At 45.6% G+C, this 14029-nt stretch overlaps 1 protein-coding gene across 3 annotated transcripts; it reads right to left on the bottom strand.

Annotated features, from left to right (window-relative positions):
* Positions 1-549: 549 nt before the first annotated feature.
* On the bottom strand, positions 550-13890 carry arhgap36 (Rho GTPase activating protein 36). 3 transcript variants are annotated; one of them, XM_088293212.1, is made up of 12 exons: positions 13516-13890; positions 8561-8717; positions 6100-6168; positions 3576-3826; positions 2765-2978; positions 2637-2692; positions 2408-2558; positions 2142-2290; positions 1793-1963; positions 1343-1431; positions 1070-1278; positions 550-970 (listed from the first exon to the last, which is right to left on the bottom strand). In XM_088293212.1, exons 1-12 carry the CDS (start codon positions 13588-13590, stop codon positions 735-737), a joined length of 1827 nt encoding a protein of 608 aa, XP_088149338.1. In that variant the 5' UTR covers positions 13591-13890; the 3' UTR covers positions 550-734. The 3 variants fall into 3 exon arrangements, with proteins under 3 accessions (XP_088149338.1, XP_088149339.1, XP_088149337.1); XM_088293213.1 differs by lacking the exon at positions 13516-13890 and adding an exon at positions 10057-10507; XM_088293211.1 differs by lacking the exon at positions 13516-13890 and having other exon boundaries at positions 1070-1275.
* Positions 13891-14029: the final 139 nt, after the last annotated feature.

Genomic DNA, 14029 nt, shown 5'->3' on the forward strand with positions numbered 1-14029 from the left:
TTGTGGCCCGTTAAACGTTTTAGTCCGGCCTGCCAAACTGGAAAAAAATTAAATGAATAAACCTTGTTAATGTTTTATTTTCTTTTAAAGACATATATTGTTTTAAACCTTTTGTTCGTTTTCATTTGAAATTAAATGTATTTCTTTTGTCCGATGAGGTGAGGTGACCAAAACACTCCATCCCATCTGCTCCATGTCCGGCCCCTCTGTCAAATTTTAGAACTCATTGTGGCCCGCCAATCAAAAACTTTGCCCACCCCTGCAAACACTGCAGCTCTGCTTACCTTATAGCGTTTATATGATGTCCTGCCTTCGTTTGAAGCCATGGACGAAGAGATTATGTAAATTAGCTCCACCTTTGCACCACAATCCACAAAATTGACAAGTGCTTGCAGATGTTTTGTGAAATGTTACAAATGACGTTTATGTACCGTTTAATACATGATGGGGTGGGGCAAGGCACACTACTACCTTTTACACGATACATTAAAATGGGACTTTTACGTCGTACTCCCTCAGCAAAACAAACAAGCATAGATTTAACTCACGTTTACAGTGGACACTTTATTGAATTTTACAGAAAACAAATCAGACTAAATAGTTGTAGTTGTTCATGGAGCTCTAAAATGTAAAAAAAAAAAGTACATTACGGTATGTACATGTGAGGATTCCTTCCTATCACAGCCACACAGTTTTTGTGAACATTTTGTAGTGTTGTTGCGCCACCGCCAACATCACACCAAAGTCTCGGAGCCCGAGCCTTTCCCTGTGAAGAAGTCCCAGAAGCTGGTCTTGCCTTCCTCGGGGGGCGCCTGCCTCACCCAAACGTTGCCCGTGTCGGCCGGGTGCTGCCGACTAGAGGTGGAGGCGGAAGTCACGGAGCATAAGGCGGGCTGGGCCAGACTGAGCAGGTTGTGGTGGGAGTGGAATTGTCGTATGTGTCGGATGGACTTCCCGGGTTGGACGTCTCCTGCTGGCACATAAAGATCTTCACCTCGTTTCTAAGGGCTACGAGGCCCTCGGTTTGAATGCTGATGATGTCATCAGCAGAGGTCTACGGGGAGCGTACCGTATCTGTTGTCGTGCTGCTTCCTGCTCTGGTTCATCTTGAGCACGCTGAGGAAGACCTCGCTGCTCAGGCCGCCCTCCAGAGACGAGCGGGGCTCCATCAAGGTCGGGGATAGACTCCCACTGGAGGCCCCGACTGAGTCCAGAGACGCTCCCGTGTCCCGGCGGGCTCCCAAGCTGTCGGCGCTCTCCGTTGTCATGTAACTGCTGCTGCAGGGACGGAGTCGAGCGGGATTAGACATGCGTTTGTAATCAAAGTGATGATCGTCGTCACCTGAGTTTGCGGCGGAGCAGATAGTCGATGATGTCGGGGTCGCTCTGGATAAGGCTCACCAGGACTTCCTGTTGCAGCTCCGCTGACACCTACGGGACACGCTGGAATAATTCGGAGGAACACAACCAAGTGGGATTCATATCGCTTCATTGAGATGTCCCAACTCCTCTCTCAGGTCATCAGTACGACGCTAATATGAGTCGTTCTCCGCGGAGGATAAAGAATATACAACCGTGAGTACGCTTAAACAGCAAATTTCACCGAGGAGTTGCGTTGAACAGCTCAAAGTCTCTCACACTTCAAGGCAGCCCTTTAACTCATTTACTGCCATTGACGGCTAAAGACGTTAAAGATCAATTTTTTTTACTTGGCTGGGAGTGAATAAATTAAATATGTATTCTATCTATTATAAATATGAATATGAAACAGAACGCGAAAAAAGTGAATCACCATGAAAAGTCTCCTGTAGTTCTGCATGAGCACCAGAGTGACGTTAATAATCGCCGTGCTGTCCTCGATGCCCACAGCCTGCGGACTGACGTCCCCTCCTCGTTCCCGTTGCAGCAGGTTGGGCCCAAAGATGACCGCCAGGTTGGCCGCCGTCATCTTGTTACCGGGGATCTGTGCCAGTCGGAGAGCCGGCAAGTTCATGAGCGGGCAGGCCAAAGATCGAGTTGTCATCCACGCAGGTTGGAAAACGACAGTGAGGGATTAAAAGTACGGATATCTGTTTTCAAAATCCAGATCGACTCAAGTAGAGTGACAAAGTATTTGGATTCTGCGACATCGCACCACTGACCTCCTCGTCGTTGATGCCGACGCTGTCCTGGGCGAAACTGTGCACCGTGTGCAGGAAAGTGAGGAGGCGCAGCAGCGTGTCGCAGTTGCAGGGAGGCAGCAGGTAGAGGAGGTGCCGCAGGTACTGGAGTTGCTCCGTTCCTCCGAGGACTGGACCGCAGCCACAGAAATAAAACCCATCAGGTGGAAATGATTTATCTACCACGAATTATGTATCTTTGTTCCTCAGAAGAATTCAATGCTAGGATAGTTGTCGTGCATGCGTACGGTTGGCGTGCAGGAAGGCGGGGTAGAGCTCTCTGGTGAGCAACGGATCCGGCATGTCCCGCAAAAACTCTTTGAGCAAGGCAGCCACGTCGTGCACGCTTTGTTCCTCGTCCAGCTGAACGTCCACGCCCGCGTCAAAGTCCTCCCTCAGCTGCGGCGGGAGGGGGATTAGGACAGGATGGTAACGTCGACTGCATTTGTTACCGCGGCAACCAGGAAGTGAGCTCACCTGCCGAACCCTCTTCTTGGAGCTCCCGACTCGGAAGATGCCCACAGTCTGAAGACCTGAAGGGACGGAACGCGAGTCAGCAATGCCGGCAGGACCGCGTGACAAAGACGAGAGGACGGCCGCCTCACCGTGGGCCTCGATGTGGCCGCAGCAGCGCTCCAGAACACGGGGCACCTGAGGGTAGACGGGGTTGAGGCTCAGTCTGCTTTGGCTCCTGCCCTCCGATGAGCCGCCGCCACCCTTCTTCAGCTCCAGCTCTGCCGGATGCGAGAGCTGCAGCGCCTCCAGCAAGCGGGACTGACTTTCCACCAGGTCGGAAATAGAATCCACGGAGAGGCCGCCCTGGGACAGCAGCGAAGTTGACAGAAGTACGATTTATATTGAGTTCTGTTCTGGGTAAAGGTCCGGCAAAACAGAAAGGAGGCAAGTGTACTGTTTTTAGGGTGGTCATGAGGGCTGATGAATGAACATCTTTGGCAAAATGTCTTGTTGAAATCGGAAGCTACAAATGCTGCCTGCCAAGTGATACACAATGAACTGATTTACATTATTACGGCACTGTGATCAATCAAGCCGAGATTGACCGAATGTCAAGGTAGAAAGGAGTAAGTGATTCAGCATTTTTTTTTTTTATTGGAATTTTTTTCGATTAAACCTTTTTTCCACCAGGGACCGTTTCATACAAATCCATAACTTTTGCGGACCGGCAACCGGTGTTGGCAGGGCGGTGGAGATCTGGCACTTGTTGCTAATGCTCACAGCTAGCTGCTAGCCAGTAGTAGCCACTTTCACAATCATGGTGAAATCAACTAGTGACAGGGTTGGATTTCCTCTTTCAAATCAGAAGTCCTCTCTGTCTACAATTTCTTTCAAAACCTCTGACTGTTGCCTCGATTCAGTTTTTGCGGATTACCATGATTTGGATGAGTGCGGTGTTACCCGTCTCTTTCCTCGCCCGACGCTGTCCAGTACGGAGTGCGGCGGCACAGGTGCCACAGAGTTAGCGGGCGGGGAGGGACGCGTGCCCTCCGAGAGCAGCTGCCGCTTCTCAGCCCTGAAGCGCAGGATGCTGGCCTCTAGTTCCAAGCAGTCCCGCCGGCTCTCCTTGACGGCATCCTGACGCCGTTTGAAGGCCCGGTCATTGGCGATGACCTGCGACAGCGGGATGCCGAACGCCTTGGGGGCAGATTCTGACAAACAATGTGCGCTGCTTAAGACGGACTGAACTGAACAGAGAATGAGTTCCACAGTTACACCCTTCACCAAGCATTCTTCTGGAAGTACACTGTAAAAAATGTCGAGTGATATTCGTTTGAAAAACCCTAGTAAAGTTTTTTCACTCAGAAATTCTAAGGCAGAGGGAGATTCCAGCAATATACTATCAGTCGCAGAGCTGTATCTCACGTGTAGAGTGGCCATCTTTAAATCTGGAGGATGTTGTTTTGATCCTCAATCACATTGAGTAACCTTGTGTAAGCCATGTGCTTTGTGGAAAAAGTAAAAGCTAACTTTCTTTGAGTGTCTTTTTTTAATTCATTAAATGAGTAAAATTTACTCAAAAATTATTCCTGTAAAATTTACTTAGAATGTCTGAGTGAAAAAGCTCTCAATATTTTACAGTGTAGGGAACGAGCCAGTGATTATTCACTCGTTCACTGCATTTAAAATCAATCCAAATAAAGCACTTTATATCCATCTGTGTTGTGATTCAAAGATATTTTCACACTTCAAACGTATGAATGTTGTCTCTCGCTGAAAACCTATAAGCTGAAATTCGTGCCACCAGAAACATGAATCTGAATAACAGTTTCAAGTTTATTGGGCGACATACAGTTCCTAACATAAATTCAAATTCAGATGGAACAATTCGGATTCCGTTTTTTGATGCAATGATTCAAATTAAAGAATAACAATACAATTTACGTAATTCAAATTAAAAAAAGATTTCAATTAAATTATTCAACGAGAGAGTCAGATTCAGTTTCTAGTGGCACAAATTTCAGCACACGAAAACCGGATCTAATATTATGTGACGCGAGGCCTCCTGCTGCCACCAGAGGGCGCTAGCGGAATATCATGTGCTGGTCCACGGCATCGAACCAATGGAGGTCTGCTAATAGGTGCACTCGGTGGCCTGCTTTGGCCAAGCTGGCTCTAAGCTCCTCGCTGACCCCGACGCACGCCGTCTGACTTTTGGCCACGTTTGCTGGCATCCGACAACAAAGGCCGCTGATCCTCTTGTTTGTAAACATCCTTGGCATCTTGTTTCCACTGACATTTCTTTATTGAGTTTGGTGCAGAGCTGGAAAATGGTGCAAATCCACTTATGTTAACATGTTTCAGCCTTTTTCTTTCAATATTTTAGGAAGACGGGGGTTTGGAAAGATGTGTAGCATTTAAATTAATCCAGAGCTTTTTTTGGTCTTTTTTTTTTTTTTTTTTTTTTTTAAGTAGCCTGATCTTTCACATTTTAATTGGTGGCTCAGATCAAAAATATAAAATGATCAATTGAAGGCAGTTAGGATTCCGGATCTTTCATAGGGCTAATGGCTCATTTCCAAACTTTTGAATAATGAAAGCAAACCATGCACATTTTAATATCCTGTTCCAGTTTGTGTGATCCAACCTAAAATTAAAATGTGAAAAATCTGGCATTAAATAAAAAGACAGAATAATGAGCCAATCTTTCAATCTTTGATTGCCAGTTGAAAATGGAAAGAACAAATGATACTGTACTTGGATTATTATTGTATGTCTTCATTCTGGTTTGGCATTTGTTGCTCTTTGAAGCTGCATCATGGACTGCCTTTTTTTTTTTTTTAAATGTGGGGAAACACTGACCTCGCTTCCAAAATCAGCATGGTTATTATTACCTCCGCCAAGGAGGATGTTTGAGGGCTGCAAGAAGACGGACAGAGCCAGCAGGACCGGGGCCAGGTCCCGATGTTCCGGGTTTTCGTTAACGGGGTTAGACTTCGGCTAAATCTGTGCGACGTGCGGCTAAGCAGCAGCAGGTGTTACGTCTTTAGAGATCTGCATCGTCACATGTTGACCTTTATAATAATAGATTTTTTTTTTACAGTAAATATTGAAAAATTCAGTATGATGCCAGACCTGGGTCAGTATATATATATTTTTTTAAATGAGAAGGGAGTTGGATTAGGAGTTTTTTTTATTGTTTTCTTGTGTAGTTGTTTGTGTATAAGTATGACAAACAGTAAAAGTGCTTCAAGACATGAAAGAAAAAGAAAAAAATAACTAAATATAGAAGACTCTGTATTGAATATTTACACCAGCAGGGCGGCATCAACGGCAAGGTCAAAGGGCAACGCATCCTTGCCCCCCCCTATTAAAAATGAGTTAATTTGTTGCTCCTCGCTTTCCAAACAACCTACACATTCAAACATTTATCCAAATAGCAATCCTCTTTTTTTTTTTGGTGTAGTATGTGCATTCAACTCACCACGCTCTTTTTTTTCCTTGGAAAATGAGTCAAACTTCCTGCGCAGCGATTTTCGACGTTTACGAATTTCTGTGGGCAAAGACAAGATTTATTTATTTTTTTTGTCACACAATTGCACACACGCAATCAAAATAAAATTGGAGTGCAATTATTCTTTAGCGAGCACGTCATTAAATGTAGTGCACATTTAATGATGTCGTGTCATTTTGTGGCATCACATGCTGTGACAAGTTGGGAGTCGGGGGCTGGAGGGGTGTCTTTTCCTGAAGCAGCAAAGCAGGAAGTCCGCAAAAAAAAAAAAAGGACAAAGAGGAGCATGAGAACAAGCAAATAAGAGAAAAAGTCTCTTACGTGATGACAGAGAATTCCATGGAGCTGGCCAGCGGCTAAAAACGTCTGGCCACTTTCAACAGCACAACCCTCAAAATGTCAGCGAAAAACAACAGGAAGTCAAAGAGCGCAGCGGCGACAGATGTGACCCGACGTGCTCACCTCAGGGGAGAAAGCGAGCGGGAAGATTCCCACACTTGCTCAAAGTGAAATGAGCCGAACCCGCGAGAGACACGAAGGTTTTGAGACATGAACTGTCATTGGGCTGATTTTCTTGCTTTGACTTGTGAGCCCAAACTTGAGATATGAGTGCCTGGTGACAGTAGAGTTCACTTGAAAAGACACTAGCGTTCCAAAATGCCGTTAAATGCCACACCAAAAACAATTACCCACATTCAAAACAAGCACATGACGTCGTTCGGCCTTTAGCTCGCTAGCTCAATGCTAATGCTAACACATAATGGGAAACACCACACATACCCATCCAAATTCTCCCTTTAAGCAACAGATGTTTCAACATACTTTCGTTATCCTCTGTGACGAGCTGAGCTGAGCTGTTGTAGTTTTTATTTTTATTTTTTTTTGGGGCATCTGGAACGGATGAATAGCGTTTCCATTCAGACCATTTGAGATTTGACTGTCAAGCACGGTCACAGAAGAAATTGAACGCCACCGTCCTGCCACTTTCAAAAACATTCCTCATGATCACATTTTGTCAACGTCATTTGAATGGGCGCCGACGCAAATCTTGCTTCATTGGACAAATGGACAAATGAGTCCAATCCGTAAAGTAGAATGAATGCTAATGCTAATACATGCTAATGCTTCCAGATACAGATATGTACATACACAGAGATCTTATAGATATAACCTAGATCTTGGATATAATTCTATAATCAGAAGTTAATTGTTCTGAGAAAGGCAGGCAGCCAGCGAGCTACCGAGACGAGGCTGAGAAAAGCAGCTTATAAAGTCCCGTAGGACACACAAACACAAAAGCGCAATCCCTGTGGCCTCCTAGTCTTGTGCGCTTCTTCCCGGGAAGAGGAAAGGACCAAAGTTGGAAGCACACAAGTGTCGTCGCACGTTTGGTTTTCCTTCGGAAAAGCTGATGGATGGTCCGTCTCTGAAAATGTTCAAAGACGGACCAGTGATGATGATTTGAAATCGCCGTGCAGAATTTCAAGTCAGAAGTCCGACTTTGCACATCTGGAAGCAAGTTTGGATGAGGAACTGGACGGCAGCCAACAATCATCTCACGCTTGCGAATCAAAGAGATCGGCAAATCGCTGGCGCGACGGACTTTGGTGAACTCAATTCAACTTTATTTATAGAGCACTTGAACAACAAGCGCAGCCGGAGCGAAATCCTGCAGACAAAAAATAAATAAAAAAATGCTGGCTTGTTTCGTTCTGTGAAGAAGTTCTTAGGCCACGCTGAAAAGAAGAAGATGATCTGAACTTTATCTTCTTGTACTCTCGTAAAATGCCATTTTTATCGTCGTTTTCTCCTCATGGGACTTTTTTTTTCCCCCTAATAACATGACCCCCCCCCAAAAATACATTTTCGTTCCCTAAATTTGATTGTAGTCTTGCGAAATAACAGCAGTTATTGCAAAATGGCACATGTGCGTTAAATTAGCACTTGTTTTTTTTGTTTTTTTTTAATGAAAACCAATACTCATTCCTTTCAGCCTGCCTATGGCGTTTTTGCGTCGCACGTTAGCATTAAGCTAGCAGACTTTTGTTCACTCTTGTGTTTGAGTTTTACTTTCCTTAAAAAAAAAATTGGGGGGGGAGCCTCTCCACTGCAGATTTTCACAGACGGTGTGCGGCTCTGGAACGTATCCCACGCTGCATTTACATACCAAACTACAAGATTGGTCTGTTCACTCCCTGCGATCGATGCTTTTTTTTCCCCCTCTCTCGGGATGTCCAAAGTTTTCCCTAATCACAGTTGTTCCATCCTCTCCTTCCAAGTTCTCGAAGCCGTCTCCCCGACCATCAGCCCATCAATCAGTTGGCTTTGCGCTGTCGTTCTCGGCTCGTCATTCCTAACCCACACTTGGCCCAGGATCCTCAAATGTGAATATCAACAGCGAGGATGGAATGGTAGCTCGCTTCACACGTACCTCTGGGAATGCTGATCTTCAAGTGGAGATCCCGCTGGTCCAAGTGGAATAAGGCCACTTGCTGGAGTCTGGCTCGCTCAACTTCCGATAGATTCTGGATGGCCACGGGTTGGAGACGCACGCTTTGACCCAACATGTTGGTCCACGTGAGGCCCCCCTGTCCAGGCCCCCCCCCCCCCCCCCCCCACACACACACATGCACACACACAAAAAAAAAATTAAAAAAACATGTGACATGTTGAGTGGAAACATAACGCTCCCTCATCTGGGAAGATTTAGCGCAAAAAGATTGCCAGGCTGTCTGTGACCGAGTCGGGGCACACGGATGGACCTGCATGTCGTTAAGTTGTCTGCAATATGACGGGAGATGAAAGTGATGTGGAATTTTTTTTTTTTTGCCATGTGTTCAAGCTCTCCCTGGGGTTGTCGGACGGGGCACAAAATAGAAATAATGGTTTTATTTTTACCAGTTTTTATGTGAATGCAATTTCGGTAGAAATTACATGTGACTGCTAAAGATTTTTTTTTTAAAAAGAAAATGGCTGAATTGAAACTTCATCCAACAGTTTAAATGTAGATTGCAAGTACAGATGCTAAAGTCGGTGGATGACGATGTCAAATTTGTCAACAATATGGGCATTCTTCTTAAAATAAATGATGTAGCAATAGTGCCCAAAATGTCATGAACATTTTCAAGTTTGAATGTTTTAAGAGATGGGGAAATCTAGAAGTGGGTGAATTTCTAAAAAAAAAAAAAAAAAAATCACGCCCTTTGGTAATTTACTGTAAAATTTGTGCCAACTATTTATAACATTTCCCAAATTCTTAATGTCCTAAATGAGCGGGATATTTTCAAGTTGGGATCGGTAGAATCAAAAAAGAAATGTACCAAGAGGACATAAACGCCCAATATTTTTTCATTTGGTAACTTGACTGTGAAATTTGGGGAATGTGAAGAATAAGGACACAAAATAACGTCAAGGCATTTCAGCAATTCTGCATTCTCTTGATTAACTACGATCAAAAGTCAAGCATTATCATTATCATTAATTATTAATCAAGCACATTGCACTTATGGATGATTGAGTGAGAATTACGTTGACGCTGCCAAAGGGTGCGAAGTGTACGTGCAAGTTACGCAAGTCTGCATAGGGGAGAGAGAAGGAAAAAAAAAAGAGGAATTCCAAATGAAGCCCCACTTGCTTATCCTTTGGATAAACAGCAACTGGAGAGCAGAAAGTCCACTCTGCCCTGAAGGCTTTTCTGCTCCATTTGGGAAGCACAATGTGACCAGCCCGCAAAACAAAACGGCACGAGTACATCCGGCGCATTGTGGTGCCGCTTGCACTTTATGCAATCTTGCTTAAAGGTAATCGATTTCGATGGCATCCTATCAGCAATCACGCGGCTTCGTATTGCAGATTCCGATTAATACATTCAAAGAAAAAAAAATCTGCTGACAAGAAACAATCAAATAACAGTCAAGTCACAAATACCTGAATTTAGATTGACGTTCTTTTCTTGCTGAATAAATTTCCAAAATGTGCCTGGAGCCCCCCCCCCACCCCCCACGCGCCCGCTATCCGGACCCCATTGAGACGACTGGCACCGTCTAACTCCAAGTCAGTGAGCGTGCGGGATGAGTAAAGCGAGAGGGGGGGGAGGGAGGTCTGGAGAAAAGAGTTAGATTACAACAAGAGGAGGAGGGACAGGACGAGTTGTGACTTCCACGAGCATGCAGAACATAAACATGGGGAGGGGGGGAGGGGTTGTGGGGGTGAGGTGCGTGATGGAGAAGCAATGCAGAAGGAGGGAAGCAAATTAGGGAGGAGGGTGGTAGTCTTCGTATCCAAAACAAGCTACGTATGAATGATGTCTGCAAATATGGGGAGATATGGGCACGAGGGGAAAAAAAAGGAAGGTAGGGCAGGTGAGTGCCAAGAGGAGGAGGATTAAAACGTTGGATTAAAAAGGACGCAAGCACAGACGCGGTAGGTTGAAGATGAGAGCAAACGTGAGAGCTAAGCAACATGGCTGGGTGCGTGCGTGCGTGTGTGCGCGTGTGTTAGTGTGCTTGACACACTCCCTCACAGGACGGCGCCGCCTTACATTTCCAAGTCATAAGGTCACATGATTACACACCTGATGCCCCCCCCCCCTCCCCGATGTGTGCTGACTCGACCCGTCTGCTTCAAAACAACAGGATGGTCGACGCAAACGCACTCGCACACACGCGCATTTTCTTGGACAACACTGCACTCTGTTGGCCGAAGAGCGCTCAAGAGACAGGCGAGTGTTTGTTGAGCATTCCCGTGTGATGTGATTCAGAATATTAGAAACAGCTGGCAGTCTGGCTCAACGCAGTTTCAAAAGCATTTATCAGATGACTGCTCAAAACCTGGTCAAAGTCGATTCGCATCGGCTTCTTTGCAGTGACGGGAAAATATCAGTAGGTGGCGCTAATGCGTCATTTAGTCGATGTGCCAACCGCCAATAAACCGCACAGAAGACGGATAGATTGACAATTCCCAGCATCCGGGCATTTCACGACGTAAAACGCAATGTCGGGGAAAAGGATAGTCCATCACATGATTGAAATAAAAAAAAAATAGATTGAAACTAAATTATAATTCCATATTACTTTGTGAACCCCGGACGTGGGAGAAAAGTGGACAAACAAAGCTTTTTTGTGAGCACTTCATAAGTGGTAAGAATCATTCTCGTGTGTGTGATCAAATGTACTTTCTTTTGGGGTTCAACCAGCTCGCATCGTGATCTATATTAATGTAATATAAAATTATCTCGTGTGCTAATGACATATTTGCTGCCCCCCAATATTCCTCATCTAGACATTTAGTTTTAGTTTAATAAGGCCCTTCATCTAATGTTCGACCAATTCCGTCCAATTTCTGCTCAATTCGCACTTTGGTATTTGCAGGCCAATTGTTCTAGTAGTCAAACAACATTTCATCTCATTTTGAAATCTAAATAATCCTCACAAATCAAAAGACAACAAAACAAAGTATAATACTTTTCAATAAGCAGAGCATTTGTTTCCCCGACTTGAACGCCATCTTGACTCGTGATGTTATTTTGATGAAAGCCCGGAATTGTCAATGGCTATAGTTGTGTTTTGGGCTTTCATTTTCCATGTTTTCATTTTATTTCACGTGTTTGTCATACGACACAATATACTCGAAAGCAATTCTGAAAATGTGCAAAAGTGTTGAAACGTTTTTTGGGTGAGTGGCTGCTGGAACAGATGAACGGCATTTCCATTGATTTGAGATACAAGTGTAGTCATGGAACGAAACAAAAATTGCGTCAGTCTAGAACTCTCTCTCCCTTGGCTCGCTACTTTTCCCCAAATCGCAGCTTGTCCCCGAAGCCTCTCCAGGTTACAGCGCCACACCGGCGGAACAAATTTTTTTTCCTCCTTCATCATGTACGCTTCCCTACTTTGCAACTGAGCTCGGACAGGAAATGCCGACAGTGAAAAGGAGATGGGAGCTTGGATAGGGACGGTCTCTCAGTCCGCGTCTGCCTCCGTTCTCTAAACAGGACGTTCACACCCTCAGCCGAGGCTGAACTGCGAGTAGACGCCCGGCGAGCCGACGTCTTTGGGGCCATCACGGTGCGATTTCATTATTATTTTTCTTAAAAAAAAAAAAAAAAAGCATGGCTTGTAACAACACCAACAAATTGAAGAAGTGACTGACATTGGGGAACCGGATAGACTGCATGGAGACGCAAAACACGGCAGCACAAGATATAGAGCCTGAACATGATGTCCCAGAATCAAGATGGCAGACACATCTGAAGGTGGTTGACAACAACCAGGCCAAGATCCTGTGGGACCTTCTTCGGATTAGTCTGTAATCGTGCCTGCGTGGGTTTTCTCCGGGTAAACCGGTTTCCTCCCACATTCCAAAGACAGGTTGATTGAACACTCTAAAATTGTCCTGAGGTGTGAGGTTGAGCGCAGATGGTTGTTTATTTGTGTGTCCTGCGATTGGCTAGCAACCAGTTCAGGGTGTACCCCGCCTACTACCCGAAGACAGCTAGCATAGGCTCCAGCCCCCCCACGACGGATGGCGTTTCTCATTTGATGTTAGCATTAAGCTAGCAAACTTTTAGTCATCTACGTTTTGTTGTTTAGTTTAGCTCAACATTTAATTCTCTTTTGTTTTATGTGCCAGTTTCTCAGTAAACTCCAACAAGGTTTGACACATTTTTCACGCTTGACCTCTTAATTGGACTACTCGATCCGAATACAACGGGCTTCCCTTGTCCACCCGGAACCGCCGCAAACCCGATACAGAGCGACACCGGAGAAGAGGCTCTGATGACGTCTTATGTCACACTTTCGCTGAACCTAATTCGTTCTACCGGTCAAACACAAATGCCACTTTACTTGACTCACCACTAAACACGCTCAGCAATTCCACAGACGCCACACAACTACGCTCCGTAGTTGTTGTGAGCAGCAGAAATGATTGGGCCCTTGATTCTCTTCACCCACAATCTCACAAATAGCTATAAAATACCAGGAATTAGCCAGCGCCATCCGGGCCATGTCGTGCAACATTTCCCAACACAAGCAATTGCAGGGAAAAAAAAAACTTGGATGGACGTGGATGTTGGATTTCTCTGTCCAATCATATTTCAGCATCATGTTGTCATGTTAACGTAATCTGCCCAGGGCCTTCCCAATCAGTAACGAACTATATTAGCAAGGGGACTGTTTCTTTCTTCAATCGCATTTCAGCTTTGTCCTCACAGGGCTGGAGCACTGGCTCATGATGATGTCAGCATTGTGCCATTCTGTGATTGGTCCGTCAGCCACAGCCAAGTTTGAAGCACAAAACGCACCTGCGGCAATCTGCTCACATTCATGAAGTCAACATTTTAAACCGAGCCGAGTGTGATGCAAGTGTGGCGCCGAGGATGCTGACCTCGTGGTAGAAGTGCACGCCGGACAGCGCTCGATAGACTCCCGAAAGGCCAGGATCCGAGCAGCGTGACTCCATCCGGCAGGAACGTCGCTCGGGTGCGACGTCCGATATTTCTGCTCATCAAGGGGAGAATGGAAACCGCCCGTGCTGCCGCTGTTTTTTCTTCTCATTTCATTTTTCCCTCCTGCTGCTTCCCGTCACCTGACTTGAGCCCCTCCCACGTCCAGTTTCCAGGGTCACTTTCATCTGCGCCAGGATCCGCCGCACATCACTTCATGTGGCTTTCCTCCTCCTCTGGGGGCTCTTTCCTGAAAGGGATCAAGCAGCACTCACGCCACGCCGCATGCCACCCAGCCAGCGGTTGTCAGCCGGTTTCCTGTGTGTGTGTGCGTTGTTGATAGCATGGCGTGCTCTGCGCTGTCAGAAACAGGAAGCGTGGCGCTTGCTTGTTTGGCCCTGATGAGCCATCTCCTGTGTGCATGCACATGGGAGAGACAGGACACAAAATAAACGT

Source organism: Idiotropiscis lumnitzeri, chromosome 4 (assembly GCF_059441095.1).
Source record: "Idiotropiscis lumnitzeri isolate Australia: NSW breed Sydney's pygmy pipehorse chromosome 4, RoL_Ilum_1.0, whole genome shotgun sequence".
NCBI lineage: Eukaryota > Metazoa > Chordata > Actinopteri > Syngnathiformes > Syngnathidae > Idiotropiscis > Idiotropiscis lumnitzeri.